Genomic DNA, 18657 nt, shown 5'->3' on the forward strand with positions numbered 1-18657 from the left:
AGCGTTTCTGGTTTCACAAGCAGAGATAGGCACCTCCCTGCAGCCCAGACTTAGGCTCCTATCTCCAGTGAGAGGAGTGGGGCTTAAAATGTACTCCTCTCCTGGGCTTTTCCTATTAGTTAGCTTAGGCAGCGGGGCCACTGACAGCGCATGGTTATGGGGGCCACTGACACATGATCCCTGCAGGCACAAGGTGCTGGAGGGGTCTTGGGGGAGGCTGCTGTCCTGGTGGGGCAGAACAGAGACCCCTGGCTAGGGCTGCAAGAGGAGGAGGAACACAGCCCCCAGCAGGAGCCATTCAGCAGAGGAGTGACCTCCCCCAATAGTAATGGGCTTGTCCAGGTCATTTGACACCCTACAGAAACTTAAATTAAAATAAAATAGATACAAATCCAGAAAAAAAGGTAAAATATAAAAATAAAATTTTCCATCAACATTAAAAAACTAAAAATTGAATTCTGACATGCCTGCCTATAACATATTTTGTTCATCTTTAGTATTCTGTCCCTCTCAATCACATGCACTGTAATGTAGTCTTGTCCTTTATCTCTTTCCAGCCCTAAACGTGCTGTACAATTGTGTAGTATGATTGGTTAACAAGGGAGTAGTAATGAGTTACAGTGTGTTTCGCCTCCAGATTGCTGGTGTATATCCAGCTCAGATTGTCAATGGCCAAAGTTTGTTACCATCTGATGGATTCTGAGTAGTCTCTCAGTCCACTTCTTCAGTGGAGACATCACAAAACATCCTGATTACAATTGGTACCGATTGCCTCCCTATTGGCTATCTCAGCAGAGAAGGCTAAGGACTGGATAAGCTTGGAGACAAAACTAACCCCTCATCTCTGGAAGTGGTCCCTTTGGGTCAGGGTCGAGGCATGTTCATGGAGGTAATATGAAAGAGCTTTCATGCTGTCTGCCTGTTCTGTGGGCAAGGCCTTGACAGCCCAAGTGAGTAAGGAATGAGTATCACAGTCACTGACTGAAGCCAGAGCCAGGATCTGGTCCCTCTCCAAAACTACTACATGGACCATACAGTAGGACATATAGACGGTTCACTTTTGCCTGCAAATACAGTTTTTTAAAAAATTGGATTTTCCCACCTAAATATCTAAAAATCTCCTGACTCTGTCTCCTGGCCTTTCTGGCTACAACTCTCATGTCTTTATTTTTCAGCTGCCACAGTTATATCTCTCCACTCATCTGACCATGTCTCTCATCCCTTCCATCTGCTTCTCTTATCCCCCTCTAGCCCCAGTTGTCCTCTCCACTCTCCACTGTGTATCTCTTTCACTCTCACAAAGTGCAAAGATCCTGATAACAATACTTTGGAGTAAGGAAAATAGAGGCTCTAAGAATTCCCCCCCCCCCAAACATAGAATTACAAACTGCAGACTTTTTGTCCCTCAAATCGTTTCAAATTAGCAACATGAGCAGCAGTAGCTAGTGGAGATGGTTTCAGTAAAGATGGATGTTCCCATCAAGTAAGAGGCAGTGTGAACCTAGATGCTTTAAAAGTGCCTATATTTATGGCTTCTGGAGACTCAGACACAGCAGATTGTCCATAACCACAGTAATCAGCTCAGCTGTGAAAAGTCTCTTGTTATGCAGAGCATAGAATTAGTGGCAGCTGATGGTAGCAACAGATGCAAGTAGGTAGGCAAAGTCAAGAAGAAGAGTGGATATTCGGAATGCAGTTCAGAACCTCAGAAAAGATTACAATTATAGTGGTAAATCAGAGGTGTGGCAAGATGCAACATGAACACACAACCAAATAATGCAGGGCACTGTACAACCTACCATAAGTCCAGCCACCAGTGTGATATCATCTGCTCATGGATAAACTTTCATACACATAGAGTAGAACTGTTGCTATTTAGCAGACTGATGCTTACACTTTTCGGCTATCTGCCTGGTTTTTGGGGAGGTAGGTGGGTATATAGTTAACTACAGTTATTTCATAGAAAGAGAGTGAGCTATGTCCATGCCCTCTGACACTAATTATTAAACTGAACTGTCTTCCTGGTTTCTGAACTGGTGAGTAGAAAATTTGGGCTAGAAATTGGCTGTACAAGTGCTGCGGTGTGCGGTTTCTTTAGTGCTTAATCGAATTATGACATCTGTTGGTCTTTGTCCTTCAAAAGTTCATTCAGTGGGCTAGAAGTAGCAGGAAGGGACAGGTGCTGCTGGTGGGCTTTAGTAGTTATGATAATTTTTCTCAGGTTGGTAACCAACAGCAGCTCATGTCAGCACGAGTAGAAGTAGTGATAGCTTGCCACTCCTACTCAGACTTGGCTGATAAATGCTGAGCGTATGAGAGTGGGTGCTGTAGCACTGTTTGTGGCCAATTTCCCTCTTGTGAGTGCCTCTTCGTTATGTTTGACATTTTTGAGACTGAGCTTTGTTACAGACTACGACAGTGAATTGGGGAGCTGAGACTTCATTGAGATTTGGAAAACACCAACCAGTGGGAAAAAGTGGATTTAGTAGCCAGTTCTTTAGGGACTTTGAGATGGGATGAAATGAGATTAAAGGTTATAACAGAATAGTCAAACAACATTTTTCTCTGTGCCTTTCTTTCCTGTTATACCACTTGAGGGTATGAATATGACTTTTTCCCATTCTGATCATGAGATCAAAGCCCGAACCAGTGTTTGGAAAATTTATTGAACCTGAAATTATCAGTAGTGGGCTCTCAAAGTGATTCTAGCCAAGACAATTAATGAAGTATTGACCTTTAAAATGGCATTTTACTGGATATGATTGTCATCTTACTTTCTTTCTCACTTCAGTTGCTACATGATTTTAGCAGCTGATATCTCACAAACTGCTGAAGTTACAGATTAATCCTTATACCATTAGAAAGCTAAGATCTAGTGCTGTCATCAGATGATGTAAAAGCATTGCTTGCTAGTCTTGGTGATATGTAAGATATTGGATGTTAAAACTGTCATTGGTCCTTCACTCTAGCAAGGTTTTTTGACACTTGTCCAAGAATAAGTCTCAGCTTCTAAGTAGCTTAACTAAATGTAATAAAAGGTAATTTCAAAAGTGACCCAAAATGAAGCTTGAGCCTGTTCTCATTGAATTTAGTGGCAAAACTCCCATTGATACCAGTGGGAGCAAGATCAGGCCCCAAATGGTAGTTTGCTGATGCTAGGCCTTGCCATGTGTATTAGGTACTTCCCTGTCTGAAAGGATCTTGAAATGTGGCCAACTGGCAAATCCCACTGTTATGTAGTGATATGCTTTCTAACTAGTGCCAATATTTTTTTATTGCAGTCAGCTCACTTTGTTTTTGGTGCTACTGTTTTCCTGGAAAAATTCATCAATATTTGAAAAAAAAAACCCAACGGTAATGTGAATAGACTATATGGGTACAGTAGTGATATGCTGATATTTTTATATACTGTATTAGTCAAATTAAGGGATCCAATTCTGATATCTTTATTCATGTGGAGTAGCACCTTATTTTGCAAATTGATTTCAGTGGGGTTTAGCACTGATTGATTTCAGTGGGACTCGTTGCTCCCAATAGGAGTTTTGCCATTGACTTTGATTTCAGTGGGTATTAGGTGCCCAAGTGTCTTTGTAAATCCCACCCTGAGGTGCTGATCCTGCAAGGTATTGAGCACCCTCATTTCCCTGTGAAGAGAGTGGGAAAGGAGGACACTCAACACCTTCCAAGATTGGACTAAATGTTGCCTTTTATTGTTACTTTAAAGTGTCAGAAACCAGTTAAAAATCCTTTGTTCCTTTTTTGTTACTTAAGATAGAACTTAATGTGATTAAGGGTAGAGGAATCTGGCCCATTAGATGCAAATACTAGTGACTTTAACAGATCTGATTATGTCTAAATCTTAACCTGCTTAGGGATGGAGTTGCTACTTAAAATCAATTTATTCTGTGTATAAAGTTAGTCAATTTCAGGAAGCCTATTTATGGAGAGACAGTTTCCCAAACCAAGAGTTGAGTCATTCTGACCACAATTTAAAGCCTGTCATGCATCAAGGAGTGAAAGGAAGAAGAGTTTGGTTTATAATATGATTTCTAGTCAATAATCTTCACTCTAGGAAGGCAACAATCCTGCCTTGCAAATGCTATGGCTGCTGACTTTAAGGGGTTCTAAGGATCAGCCCTTGAAACCCAGGTATACGTAGGGCTCAGCCCTTCTCTCATTTATCCTTTCTATGGTCCCCATTACTGTATTCTCTCAGCATCACACACACACTTTATTATAGTTATCTACGACACTCCTGTGAGGTAGGGCAGTGCTATTATCCCCATTTTACAGCTGGGAGCTGAGGTACAAAGACACTAAGCAATTAGTCTATGTCATAAATATAAAGGGAAGGCTAACCACCTTTAAATCCCTCCTGGCCAGAGGAAAAACCCTTTCACCTGTAAAGGGTTAAGAAGCTAAAGATAACCTCTCTGGCACCTGACCAAAATGACCAATGAGGAGACAAGATACTTTCAAAGCTGGGGGGGGAAACAAAGGGTTCTCTCTGTCTGTGTGTTGCCTTTGCTGGGACCAGAGCAGGAATGCAGGTCAGAACTCCTGTAATGGGTTAATAAGCAATCTAGTTAGATATGCATTAGGTGCTGAATGGAATGTATATTCTGGTTTTTGTGTCTTTTTGTAACTTAAGGTTTAGCCTAGAGGGATTCTCTATGTTTTGAATCTGATTACCCTGTAAGGTATTTACCATCCTGATTTTACAGAGGTGATCCTTTTATTTTTTCTTTAATTAAAATTCTTCTTTTAAGAACCTGATTGCTTTTTCATTGTTCTTAAGATCCAAGGGTTTGGGTCTGTGTTCACCTATGCAAACTGGTGAGGATTTTTATCAAGCCTTCCCCAGGAAAGGGGGTGTAGGGCTTGGGGGGATTTTGGGGGAAAGACGTTTCCAAGTGGGCTCTTTCCCGGTTATATTTGTTAGATGCTTGGTGATGGCAGCAATAAAGTCCAAGGACAAAAGGTAAAATAATTTGTACCTGGGGGAAGTTTTAACCTAAGCTGGTAAAAATAAGCTTAAGGGGTTTTTCATGCAGGTCCCCACATCTGTACTCTAGAGTTCAGAGTGGGGAAGGAACCTTGACAGTCCAGCATCACATAGGAAGTCTTTAGGAGAGGGCAGACCTGAACCCAGGACTCTTTTAGAGTGCTAGGCTAGCACGCCAGCCACTGGACTATCCTTCTTTAAATAAGAAAATGGCAAAACTCTCACTGACTTCAGGATTGGGCCATAGAGTTCTTTCCTTGTTCTGTCGATAAACAATTTGAATGTTGGCCATGCTGCCCCCACCATGAGCACAATGATGAATATTTGATGAGTTAAAGTGTTTAGACAGTAAACAGCTTGCTGGGAGCCCGGTTCAGTAAACTGCTTACCATTTCCTGCAAGGGGCTGGGTGCCCTACATTCTTATTGGCGATGCTGGGGTGCTCAGCACCTTACATGCTCAGCCCTTGCCTATGCAATTGAAACTGTAAAATCTTTTTTTACAAAAACACTATCAAGATTCCAGCAAAATAGAGTATAGCACATATAAATATTACAAACAGCCCAATACCACTTCTGTCAAGTATAAAATATACCATGAATGCAAAAGAGCCCTGCTATGACATGGACTTTATATTTCATAAGATGTCTCTATGGTATGCCGTGTATATGGCTCTGATCCTCCCCATTGATGCCAATAAGAGTTTTGCCATTGACTGTGATTTCAATGGGAGTTAGACACCTAATTTCTTTTCTGAATCCCACCCTGAGGTGCTGAGCATCCTCACTTCCCTTTGAAGAGAGTGGGAAAGGAGGACACTCAGCGCCTTCCAAGATTGGACCAAATGTTGCCTTTTATTATTATTTATTATTATTTCAAAGTGTCAGAAACCAAATAAAAAATCCTCTGCTTTGTGCTATCCTCAAACAAACAAAAACCTGAACCAGAAGCTAGATTAATTTCAACCTTTTTTTAAGAAATATGTTATATAAAGACATTGCCTCCTGGACTAAAACCCTGTATCGTGTATATTGTGTTTCAGCAAGTAATGAACTGTTTTGCTGAAGTATAATTAGGGATTTATAATGGAAACGCTGGTACAACCTTAACTATCCCATTGCAAATGTGACACTATTAATTAAGGGATCTCTGGGGTGCAGTACGCTCCTTAGTGAATTAGCCTGGTGGAAATTTATTGGCAATTTGCAAATTGGTTTCCAGTTTTGTTTTTAGCTTTTCCCTCTTATTACTGTACAAAGGAATTTTGATTCAGATAATTTGAGATTCTGTTTTACTTTACATTTCTCTTTCATCTCCGCTAAAGAGCACTCTCCCTCCCCTTTTTTTCTTCCATGCCTTAGGTGAGGGCTGTGGCATCTGATGATTCAGCTGGGGAAATCCTGGAGATGTGGTATAATGACTGTATCCTTGGTAAGTCTATTTAGTGCCTGTTTAGTATTGTAGGAGATTATTGCCCTGACCTCAACAACAGGCCAAATTCTGATCTCAACTCCACGTATAAATCTGGTATAACTCCTTTGAATTAAGAAGAGTTACTCCCCATTTACACTAGTGTAATTGAGATCAGATTCTTGCCCAGTAGCATTGTGTAACTGGTACCTAGCATTTATTCTATTAGCAGACCTAGAGTAAGATATAAATAGCTTATTAATGCATTGTGTGTGTGTGTGTGGGGGGGGTTAGATTGCCTCCTCCCATAGAAAACCCTCTGGAGGGGGATGAAGTTGGGGAATGAAAGACCACAACATTCTTTTTGTGGAGTTTCCTCTGAAGCAGCTTGTGAGGTGGTGTCCGACCTCTCCCTTGTGGCCTCAGAATATGTGCTGATACTGTGAGGTCCCCGTGGATCTGATGGAAATCACTGAAGGCCGAGGTTTATTTGTACACTGTCACTGTGCGTTCCCACTGGCTTTTGAGTCCCCGGCCCTCCCTCAGCACCCTGTCAGCAGTGCACAGCTGCCTGCCTGCCTGCCATTTTCAGTCCTTTCACAGGGGTTTTCATAATGTGGAGAACTCAATTTACTTTTAAGTAGATTCCCCATTAGGCTGGTGAGTGAATGCTGTCTGCAGCCCACACTATTCCCATGCATGGATTTCCTCACCCTATAGAAAGGTGGGGGTCATGCAGGAAGAGTGGCAGCCCATCTCTGCTCAGAAAGGGAGCCATCCACTTTAAGGGAGGATTCTCTCTGCTCAGCAATCTTAACAGGAAAATCTGTCCCTGTGTTATTCTGATACACAATTAGTACTTTAAGGATGGCTTTATCATGATTTGAGCCAGTTTTTTCCAGACCTCCTGTATCACCAAGAATTTTGTTTCCTTTTTCAGCATGATATAGGATTTTAATCATCCTACTGAAAATATTTTGTACCCCTTATGGCTTGCCTAGGCATAGAGTTATTCTTGAAAAACTACATGTGGATACTCTTATCCAGAGTAAGAGTCCCTTCTTCCAAAATATCTTAATCCACTTTGGAAGTGGATTAAGCTAAACCAGAAAAGGCACTCCTATTCCAGAATAAGAGTGTTCACATGGAGTTATTCTGGAATAGTTACTCCATTTTAAATTCACACCCTACCTTATTCTGGAATAAATTTAATGTGTAGACAAGCCCTTAGATGCTTATAAACCTCTGGAATGCCTTAAACCAGGGGTTCTCAACCTTTTTCTTTTTGAGGCTCCCCCAACGTGCTATAAAAACTCCACGGCCCACCTGTGCCACAGTTGTTTTTTTATAAAAGCCAGGGCTGCTGTTAGGGGGTAGCAAGCATGGCAATTGCCCGGGGCCCCACGCCACAGGGGGCACCACAAAGCTAAGTTGCTCAGGCTTCAGCTTCAGCCCCTGATGGTGGGGTTCGGGGGCCTCAGTTGCAGCCCCATGAGGCGAGGCTTTGGCTTTCTGCCCTTGGCCCTATCAAGTCTGATGTCAGCCATGGTTGGTGGACCCCCTGAAACCTGGTCACGGCCCCCCCCAGGGGGCCTCGGACATCTGGTTGAGAACCACTGACTTAAACTATGACTGTACTGATGAGTGTAGAAAAAATTCCTCCTGCATTGTTGAGGTTAGATATTTCAAAAGAGCTTGGCTTGTATTCTGGCACCTAAATGAAGAGCCTAAATTTTTCAACGCCTGCAATCACCACTGTTTTCAGTGAGAGTTGTTGGGTGCTGAGCACTTTCTGAATACCTGATCATTTCATTTAAGTGCCTACTTAGGGAGTGAACTCTTTTGAAAAATCTGGCCATTATAATGACTGGCCTCTTAGTAGTGGGACCATTAAAATGCATCACTTCACAACCATCATACCTCCCCAGGCAGTTTTACAGCCCCCTCAGCCCCGAAGACAGGCACAGATGCTCATTAGCCATGGAAGCTATTTTTGTTTAAATTTTAGCAAGTTACCCCAGCCAGGCACTCACTTAGGAATGGCATATCCTCTTCGCTATGGGCACACTGTGATAGGGTTGGTTGCTACGTGGATAAATTTGACTAGCAACTCTTAAACTCAACTAATGTTCTTTGGAAGCATGAAGGGCCATTGGCTACCTACACTCTTGCCCCTCTGTTGGGAGGTCATTGTGCTCACTCATTTCAATAGGAAGTAAGAATCAAGGGATCATGCACCCATAGTCATGTGTGCTGGCAATAGAGTCTTCAGAAAGATATTTACGTAAGAATCAGGCAACTAGTCCAGAGTGTAATGGTGATCATTGCAACCCTCTCCCAGGGAAAGAATAGGTGCTTTCAACTTGTTGATTTTACATAGGAAGCCCCTCATTGTGTAGGATTTAAAGAAGGAGTGAACAGGTTCTGGGCTCCTGTCAATAGTGAGTCCCTGCAAAGAATAAGATAGCAGGTGGTCACAGTTGTGAACAGCAGTATGAAAATACCTGTTAGCAGAACGTAGGTAGGCAAGTAAGAAACAGGCAGGTTCCCTTAAAAGGTAGTCTTCTATGGGGGTGGTGTTAGTTTGCTCCGGAAAGCCCTTCCCACAGCTTACTTTGCCTGCTCAGAGGATGCTCAAAGATTTGAGCGTAAGCCAGTTGGTGGAGAGGCCTCACTAATGCTAAATATCTCCATGAATGCTTTGGCAATACCTCTGAGTATATGCTGAATACAGAATTACAGTATTTCAGCTTCTGTACATGGACTAATGAGCATGTGACCTGTTTTTATCCCTTGTATGTTGTTGTCGATCGTAGGCCATATTCTAGTTTCCGTGAAAGAAACTTTTAGCTGCTTGTGTCAACCTTGAACTTCATGAGCTGCACTGCAGAAGTTTTGCATATTAGGAGTGAAATTCAGTTGAATTTCCATGAATTTCCTCCATGCCACTTAAGCCCAGTAATTGCCCTGAGTGACATGAGGTGAGGGAAAAGTGATTAGCTGGCACAGGGGCCTTGACCTCTGCATCACCTTTAGACAGGCTAGTGTGGAGTGTAGCATTGAGGATGAGCAAGGGGTAAGGCTACTGGATCTGCAGTTATGTGGATCTAGCTGTCTTAATATTTCTCATAAATGTCCCAGGCTGGGGGATGTGGTAATTTTGCTTCCCAGCCATTTTGCACTATATTTACATAAGGCCCAGCTAGATGAGCCCATCCTAGAGCCCTTAGATGTTAGAGGTAATATTTGCAGATTATATTGTGACCTCTGGTACCAAATGGCACTGTGGCAAGAATTTTGTCCATTGTGGAGGAGCATGTGTTTTAAACAGAAGCAGGAGGTTTCATTTCCTCTCACACACTTATTTTTCTTACATGAGAATCCTGGAAAAATGCAACTGTGCACTTTGCGCCATCCTCGTGAGAGCAGAGGTGCTTGGGTGGAGACAGCTCTTCCACGTGGCTGTGAAAACAAGGGCCCCGATTCCGCTCTCAGTTATACTGGTGTAACTCTGGAGTAACCATTGTTCCTGAGATTGAAGTTCTCCATTGGAGTTCCTCTAGATTTACACAAGTTGTAGCTGCAATTAGAATCTGTCTTGGAGCTTATCTCACCAGACTTCTGTGCCTCCAGTAAATTGACTGCCAATTAACTTGAGGAAGTTAACATGTTTGGAAAGGTTGGTATGGACCCTCCACATGTTTGATCCAAGCTGTTTGTTTTTTACCTTAAACTGATCCCTTGGGTAACCTGGTAACCTTTGTACCTTTGATCAAACATGGGCGGGGGAGAGCACCCACATTGGTCTTTACAAATGTGTTAACTACCTCGAGTTATTAGGCAATCAATTAAAGAGAGGTGCAACAGTCTACTGAAGATGTGCCCTCGCTGTGTTTACTCTGTTGCTTCCGTAGCTGAGACCCTGTTACTGCTCCCCTTGTTTCCTCTCCTGCTGATTCCACTGCACACCCTTTATCAGGTTTCAGAGTGACAGCCGTGTTAGTCTGTATTCGCAAAAAGAAAAGGAGTACTCGTGGCACCTGAGAGACTAACCAATTTATTTGAGCATAAGCTTTCGTGAGCTACAGCATCCGACGAAGTGAGCTGTAGCTCACGAAAGCTTATGCTCAAATAAATTGGTTAGTCTCTAAGCCCTGGTCTACACTAGGACTTTAGGTCGAATTTAGCAGCATTAAATCGATGTAAACCTGCACCCGTCCACACGATGAAGCCCTTTATTTTGACTTAAAGGGCTCTTAAAATCGATTTCCTTACTCCACCCCTGACAAGTGGATTAGCGCTTAAATCGACGTTGCCGGCTCGAATTTGGGGTACTGTGGACACAATTCGACGGTATTGGCCTCTGGGAGCTCTGCCAGAGTGCTCCATTGTGACCGCTCTGGACAGCACTCTCAACTCAGATGCACTGGCCAGGTAGACAGGAAAAGAACCGCGAACTTTTGAATCTCATTTCCTGTTTGGCCAGCGTGGCAAGCTGCAGGTGACCATGCAGAGCTCATCAGCAGAGGTGACCATGATGGAGTCCCAGAATCGCAAAAGAGCTCCAGCATGGACCGAATGGGAGGTACAGGATCTGATCGCTGTATGGGGAGAGAAATCCGTACTATCAGAACTCCGTTCCAGTTTTCGAAATGCCAAAACCTTTGTCAAAATCTCCCAGGGCATGAAGGACAGAGGCCATAACAGGGACCTGAAGCAGTGCCGCGTGAAACTGAAGGAGCTGAGGCAAGCCTACCAGAAAACCAGAGAGGCGAACAGCCGCTCTGGGTCAGAGCCCCAAACATGCTGCTTCTATGATGAGCTGCATGCCATTTTAGGGGGTTCAGCCACCACTACCCCAGCCGTGATGTTTGACTCCTTCAATGGAGATGGAGGCAATACAGAAGCAGGTTTTGGGGACGAAGAAGAAGAAGATGATGATGAGGAGGAGGTTGTAGACAGCTCACAGCAAGCAAGCGGAGAAACCAGTTTTCCCGACAGCCAGGAACTGTTTCTCACCCTGGACCTGGAGCCAGTACCCCCCGAACCCACCCAAGGCTGCCTCCTGGACCCAGCAGGCGGAGAAGGGACCTCCGGTGAGTGTACCTTTTAAAATACTATACATGGTTTAAAAGCAAGCATGTGAAAGGATTACTTTTCCCTGGCATTCGCAGCTCTCCTGGATGTACTCCCAAAGCCTTTGCAAAAGGTTTCTGGGGAGGGCAGCCTTATTGCGTCCTTCATGGTAGGACACTTTACCACTCCAGGCCAGTAACACGTACTCGGGAATCATTGTACAACAAAGCATTGCAGTGTATGTTTGCTGGCGTTCAAACAACATCCGTTCTTTATCTCTCTGTGTTATCCTTAGGAGAGTGAGATATAATTCATGTTTACCTGGTTGAAATAGAGTGCTTTTCTTCAGGGGACACTCAGAGGAGCCCATTCCTGCTGGGCTGTTTGCCTGTGGTGAAACAGAAATGTTCCCCGCTGTTAGCCACAGGGAGGGGGGAGGGTTGAGGGGGTAACCACGCGGTGGGGGGAGGCAAAATGCGACCTTGTAACGAAAGCACATGTGCTATGTATGTAATGTTAACAGCAAGGTTTACCCTGAAAGAGTGTAGCCGCTGTTTATAAAATGTGTCTTTTTAAATACTGCTGTCCCTTTTGTTTTCTCCACCAGCTGCATGTGTTTCAATGATCACAGGATCTTGTCCTTCCCAGAGGCTAGTGAAGCTTAGAAAGAAAAAAAAAAACGCACTCGAGATGAAATGTTCTCCGGGCTCATGCTGTCCTCCCACACTGACAGAGCACAGACGAATGCGTGGAGGCAAATAATGTCAGAGTGCAGGAAAGCACAAAATGACTGGGAAGAGAGGTGGCGGGCTGAAGAGAGTAAGTGGCGGGCTGAAGAGAGGGCTGAAGCTCAAATGTGGCAGCAGCGTGATGAGAGGAGGCAGGATTCAATGCTGAGGCTGCTGGAGGACCAAACCAGTATGCTCCAGTGTATGGTTGAGCTGCAGCAAAGGCAGCTGGAGCACAGACTGCCACTACAGCCCCTGTGTAACCAACCGCCCTCCTCCCCAAGTTCCATAGCCTCCACACCCAGACGCCCAAGAACGTGGTGGGGGGGCCACCGGCCAACCAGCCACTCCGCCACAGAGGATTGCCCAAAAAAAAGAAGGCTGTCATTCAATAAATTTTAAAGTTGTAAACTTTTAAAGTGCTGTGTGGCATTTTCCTTCCCTCCTCCACCACCCCTCCTGGGCTACCTTGGTAGTCATCCCCCTATTTGTGTGATGAATGAATAAAGAATGCATGAATGTGAAGCAACAATGACTTTATTGCCTCTGCAAGCGGTGATTGAAGGGAGGAGGGGAGGGTGGTTAGCTTACAGGGAAGTAGAGTGAACCAAGGGGCGGGGGGTTTCATCAAGGAGAAACAAACAGAACTTTCACACCGTAGCCTGGCCAGTCATGAAACTGGTTTTCAAAGCTTCTCTGATGCGTACCGCGCCCTCCTGTGCTCTTCTAACCGCCCTGGTGTCTGGCTGCGCGTAACCAGCAGCCAGGTGATTTGCCTCAACCTCCCACCCCGCCATAAACGTCTCCCCCTTACTCTCACAGATATTGTGGAGCACACAGCAAGCAGTAATAACAGTGGGAATATTGGTTTCGCTGAGGTCTAAGCGAGTCAGTAAACTGCGCCAGCGCGCCTTTAAACGTCCAAATGCGCATTCTACCACCATTCTGCACTTGCTCAGCCTGTAGTTGAACAGCTCCTGACTACTGTCCAGGCTGCCTGTGTACGGCTTCATGAGCCATGGCATTAAGGGGTAGGCTGGGTCCCCAAAGATACATATAGGCATTTCAACATCCCCAACAGCTATTTTCTGGTCTGGGAATAAAGTCCCTTCCTGCAGCTTTTGAAACAGACCAGAGTTCCTGAAGATGCGAGCGTCATGTACCTTTTCCGGCCATCCCACGTTGATGTTGGTGAAACGTCCCTTGTGATCCACCAGAGCTTGCAGCACTATTGAAAAGTACCCCTTGCGGTTTATGTACTGGCCGGCTTGGTGCTCCGGTGCCAAGATAGGGATATGGTTCCATCTATGGCCCCACCACAGTTAGGGAATCCCATTGCAGCAAAGCCATCCACTATGACCTGCACATTTCCCAGGGTCACTACCCTTGATATCAGCAGATCTTTGATTGCGTGGGCTACTTGCATCACAGCAGCCCCAACAGTAGATTTGCCCACTCCAAATTGATTCCCAACTGACCGGTAGCTGTCTGGTGTTGCAAGCTTCCACAGGGCTATTGCCACTCGCTTCTTAACTGTGAGGGCTGCTCTCATCTTGGTATTCATGTGCCTCAGGGCAGGGGAAAGCAAGTCACAAAGTTCCATGAAAGTGCCCTTACGCATGCGAAAGTTTTGCAGCCACTGGGAATCGTCCCAGACCTGCAACACTATGCGGTCCCACCAGTCTGTGCTTGTTTCCCGAGCCCAGAATCGGCGTTCCACAGCATGAACCTGCCCCATTAGCACCATGATGCATGCACTGGCAGGGCCCATGCTTTCAGAGAAATCTGTGTCCATGTCCTGATCGCTCACGTGACCACGCTGACGTCGCCTCCTCACCCGGTATCGCTTTGCCAGGTTCTGGTGCTGCATATACTGCTGGATAATGCGCATGGTGTTTAATGTGCTCCTAATTGCCAAAGTGAGCTGAGCGGCCTCCATGCTTGCCTTGGTATGGCGTCCGCACAGAAAAAAGGCGCGGAACGATTGTCTGCCATTGCTCTGACGGAGGGAGGGGCGACTGATGACACGGCTTACAGGGTTGGCTTCAGGGAGCTAAAATCAACAAAGGGGGTGGCTTTACATCAAGGAGTATTTCAGGCAGGACTTCATGGAGGGTTCCAATAAGAAATGGTGCACCTAAGTTATTGTTCTTATCGGAACAAGGAGGTTAGCCTGGCCTCTGATTGATACATGGCTAGATTTACCTCGCTGCACCTTCCCTGTGAGTGACTGCAGTGTGACCTAGAGGAATGAGTCCCCTAGATGGGGGAGGGGAGGAAGCAAATGAGTACAAAACAAATCTGGTCTATTTCTTGTTTTGATCCACTCCATCTATCTTTTACATCTTTGGCTGGCAGCAGACAGTGCAGAAGGACTGCATGCCATCCACATCTCATGGCTGCTCGGCAGAAGATGGTACAGTACGACTGCTAGCCATCCTCATCTCTTGCCTGCCCGGCAGAAGATGGTACAGTACGACTGCTAGCAATCCGTATCGCCTGCCTGCTGACCATAAGACGGTTCAATAGGACTGACTGCAGGACTAAAGAGAATGACCTGGTCAAGTCACTCCAAATTTAGTCCCTGTGCCCATGTCTGCCCAGGCGCTCCCAGCCGACGTGGCCAGGAGCACCTCGGACACGACGTGAACGGCTACCAGTCGTAGTGCACCATCTGCTGCCAGAAGGCAATGGGTTGCTGCTACTGTGTAGCAATGCCGTACCGCGTCTGCCAGCACCCAGGAGACATACGGTGACGGTTACCTGAGTGGGCTCCACGCTTTCCGTGGTATGGCATCTGCACAGGTAACTCAGGAAAAAAGGCGCGAAACGATTGTCTGCCCTTGCTTTCACGGAGGGAGGGAGGGAAGGGGGGCCTGACGATATGAACCCAGAACCACCCGCGACAATGTTTTAGCCCCATCAGGCATTGGGATCTCAACCCAGAATTCCAATGGGCAGCGGAGACTGCAGGATCTGTGGGATAGCTATCCACAGTGCAACGCTCCGGAAGTTGACTCTAGCCTCGGTACTGTGGAAGCACTCCGCCGAGTTAATGCACTTAATGCACTTAGAGCATTTTCTGTGGGGACACACACACTCGAATATATAAAACTGATTTCTAAAAAACCGACTTCTATAAATTCGACCTTATTCCCTAGTGTAGACATACCCTTAGGTGCCACAAGTACTCCTTTTCTTTTTGCACCCTTTATCAGTGGCCCTGGGGGAGACACACACAGCATTCACATGCCCAGAGAAGGAAAATCTTAAAAGAACAAAACAAGCAACTACGGGTGAGCAATTGAAAAGAAAATCAGCCTCTGTCATGTTATGTTATAGGAGTCTTGAAGATTCAAAGATCCGCCTCATTTGTACTAGATAGTAAAGGCTCAATTGCCAGCCCTTTATAGGTGTGGAGCTACAATGGAGAGATTGTGCCGTGGGTACTCTGTCTTCCTCCGTCTGCTCCTTGCAAGGTGTGTGTGTGTGTGGGTGGAAGGTAATATGGGAAAGCAGTCTGCTCCGTTCATGGCTCTGCCTTCTCCATTGAGTCCCAGGAGGAACAGGGGTGAGCAGTCCGTTGTACGCCGTAGAATGCAGGTAGCATAGGGGTTGCTATTGTGTGTAGCCCTTCCACAGCACGCTTGGATGCCTTGGACGCCCCTCCAATCCTGCATTTCCATGCAAGGGCTGCAAACAATCTGGCCCTCAGTATTTTACATTTATAGTGTAGGACATATTGTGGTGGAATCCAGCATACTTGTTTAGATTATATACATACAGCACAGCTGAAATGCCAGCAGCTGTGTGTGGAGAACAGCAGCCAGCACACAGCCTGCTGACCAGTCATCTCACCATTACCTTGTCCTCCCCCGTCTGTTTTCTACTCATGCTGTCTCACGTTTTACACTCGGACTATAAACTCTTCATGGTAGGCACTGACATTTTGTTATGTGTTTGTACAATGGACCTCTGGGCCCTCCCACCATACAAATAATACTTAGGTAGGCGGTGCACACTTCCTAGCTTGTGTAGGCTGAGCTTATTGCAAGCACCAGGGTCCCCCTTCTCCCTGCCCCATGGATGAGGTTCTCTGAGGGATCCTGGCATGGGGGAAGAGGGGCATACAAAGCCAATAGTGGGGGGAGAAAGAGGGTATGGGGGCAGACAGAGCCCCGGACATGGGCGGGGTAATGGGGATTCACACATTGTCTACATCCTCTCTTCAGGAGCCGTGGTCCTGCTCCCAGCTCAGGGGAATGCGGAAAGGGGTGAGGGAGGGTGCGAGGTACAAAGTTTGGGGACCACTGCCCTACTCTATAGACAAAGGCAGAGGTGCTGAAGGCTGTTGTGTGATATAGGGATGTACAAATTTAACCGCTTAACTGATAAGCATCAGTCTTATCGGTTTCAGTTCAGGGTTAACGATTAAACTCCGCTGCCTGGAGCACAGGCCCTCACGGCCGCCTGGGGCAGCAGCCAGGAGGGACCCCGAGTACGTGGTTGGTAGCGGAGTTTCAGGTGCAGGGCTGGGACCTCGGCCGCGGGGGGCCAGCAGCGGGGACCTGTATAAAATGTGGGGGTGCTGCAGCACCCCCTGCACCCTGCAGTTCCCCCGTTAAACGTTTCACCGTGTAACCGATAAAATTTTAATTGGTTACACGGTTACTTTTTTTAACTGCTATTTACATCCCTAGTGTGATAAAGAGCTGGCAGGGGCTTTATGTGTCCCCCATTTCCCCTTAGTTTTCCAGTTTTCCTCAAAAGTTAGTTGCCTAGAACGTTCCTTGAAATCATAGAATTGATTTCTATGAATTGGGCCAAAAGAAATCTGATGAGGTTCAATAAGGATAAGTGCAGGGTCCTGCACTTAGGACGGAAGAACCCAATGCACCGCTACAGACTAGGGGCCGAATGGCTAGGCAGCAGTTCTGCGGAAAAGGACCTAGGGGTGACAGTGGACGAGAAGCTGGATATGAGTCAGCAGTGTGCCCTTGTTGCCAAGAAGGCCAATGGCATTTTGGGATGTATAAGTAGGGGCATAGCGAGCAGATCGAGGGACGTGATCGTTCCCCTCTATTCGACATTGGTGAGGCCTCATCTGGAGTACTGTGTCCAGTTTTGGGCCCCACACTAAAAGAAAGATGTGGATAAATTGGAGAGAGTCCAGCGAAGGGCAACAAAAACGATTAGGGGTCTAGAACACATGACTTATGAGGAGAGGCTGAGGGAGCTGGGATTGTTTAGTCTGCAGAAGAGAAGAATGAGGGGGGATTTGATAGCTGCTTTCAACTACCTGAAAGGGGGTTCCAAAGAGGATGGCTCTAGACTGTTCTCAATGGTAGCAGATGACAGAACGAGGAGTAATGGTCTCAAGTTGCAGTGGGGGAGGTTTAGATTGGATATTAGGAAAAACTTTTTCACTAAGAGGGTGGTGAAACACTGGAATGCGTTACCTAGGGCGGTGGTAGAATCTCCTTCCTTAGAGGTTTTTAAGGTCAGGCTTGACAAAGCTCTGGCTGGGATGATTTAACTGGGAATTGGTCCTGCTTCGAGCAGGGGGTTGGACTAGATGACCTTCTGGGGTCCCTTCCAACCCTGATATTCTATGATTCTATGATCAGACACAGCATTCAAAAAGTTACTCCATTACAGACAGACAGACAGAAATGCCTTTGAGTTGAGTATAAGGCCTTCGGGGCACAGCCAGTAACAATTAGATGGCATCAAAATGATAACAAGCAAAAGGAATCTTTTGGCTTAGATCCTAAACTTTATGAAATATGGCCCAGGAGCGCATGTTCATGCAAAGCAGAGAGTACCTCACTGTTTTAAAGTCTCATCTGAAAAAGTCACACGTGCATTAAAACGTTAAGGTACTCAGTTTATATAAATGGGAAGAACGAAGGCTGTGTTGAGCCTGTTGAGATTAGGGTTGCCAACCCTCCAGGATTGTCCTGGAATCTCCAGGCCTAAAGATTAATCTTTGATTAAAGATTATGTCATATGATGAAACCTCCAGGAATACCTCCAAACACAATTGGCAACCCTAGTTGGGATGCCACATCAAATTTTATTTATGCATTGCTCATTATGCCATCCCTTCCACTGTACCAATGTATGTGGACCCCCATTGACTTTAAAAAGGACATGTTATGTGTCTGGCATGTACTGAATTCAACAGGACTCTGCAAAGGCACAGGGGTCTGTCAACCCATATGGATTCTGTTGCATTCTTGGGGCCTTAATCTATAGTGAATATATAGTTTTACTTCAAGCACTACATTCAGCTACTGAAGCTTTGTACAAAACTGAGAGCAGGGCATTCAAAGCAAAAAAACTGAGAGCCTAATCCAAAACCCACCAAAGTTACTGGAAGGATTCACATTTACTTAAACGGGCTTTGGATCAGAATTTAAATTAGGCCCCAGTTAA

The 18657-nt window shown here is 45.6% G+C and overlaps 1 protein-coding gene across 6 annotated transcripts in view; it reads left to right on the forward strand.

Annotated features, from left to right (window-relative positions):
• PTPN5 (protein tyrosine phosphatase non-receptor type 5) overlaps positions 1-18657 on the forward strand; it is a 140594-nt gene that overhangs the window by 23842 nt on the left and 98095 nt on the right. For 5 of the 6 annotated variants that reach the window (XM_084632331.1, XM_084632335.1, XM_084632332.1 and 2 more), the window contains exon 2: positions 6367-6436. The exons of the other annotated variant lie outside the window; for it this stretch is intronic. In XM_084632331.1, the coding sequence (XP_084488457.1) occupies positions 6367-6436 (70 nt within the window). The remainder of the gene's footprint in view (positions 1-6366; positions 6437-18657) is intronic. 6 annotated transcript variants of the gene reach the window in all.

The sequence above is a fragment of the Lepidochelys olivacea genome, assembly GCF_965140295.1.
Source record: "Lepidochelys olivacea isolate rLepOli2 genome assembly, chromosome: 6".
Lineage (NCBI taxonomy): Eukaryota > Metazoa > Chordata > Testudines > Cheloniidae > Lepidochelys > Lepidochelys olivacea.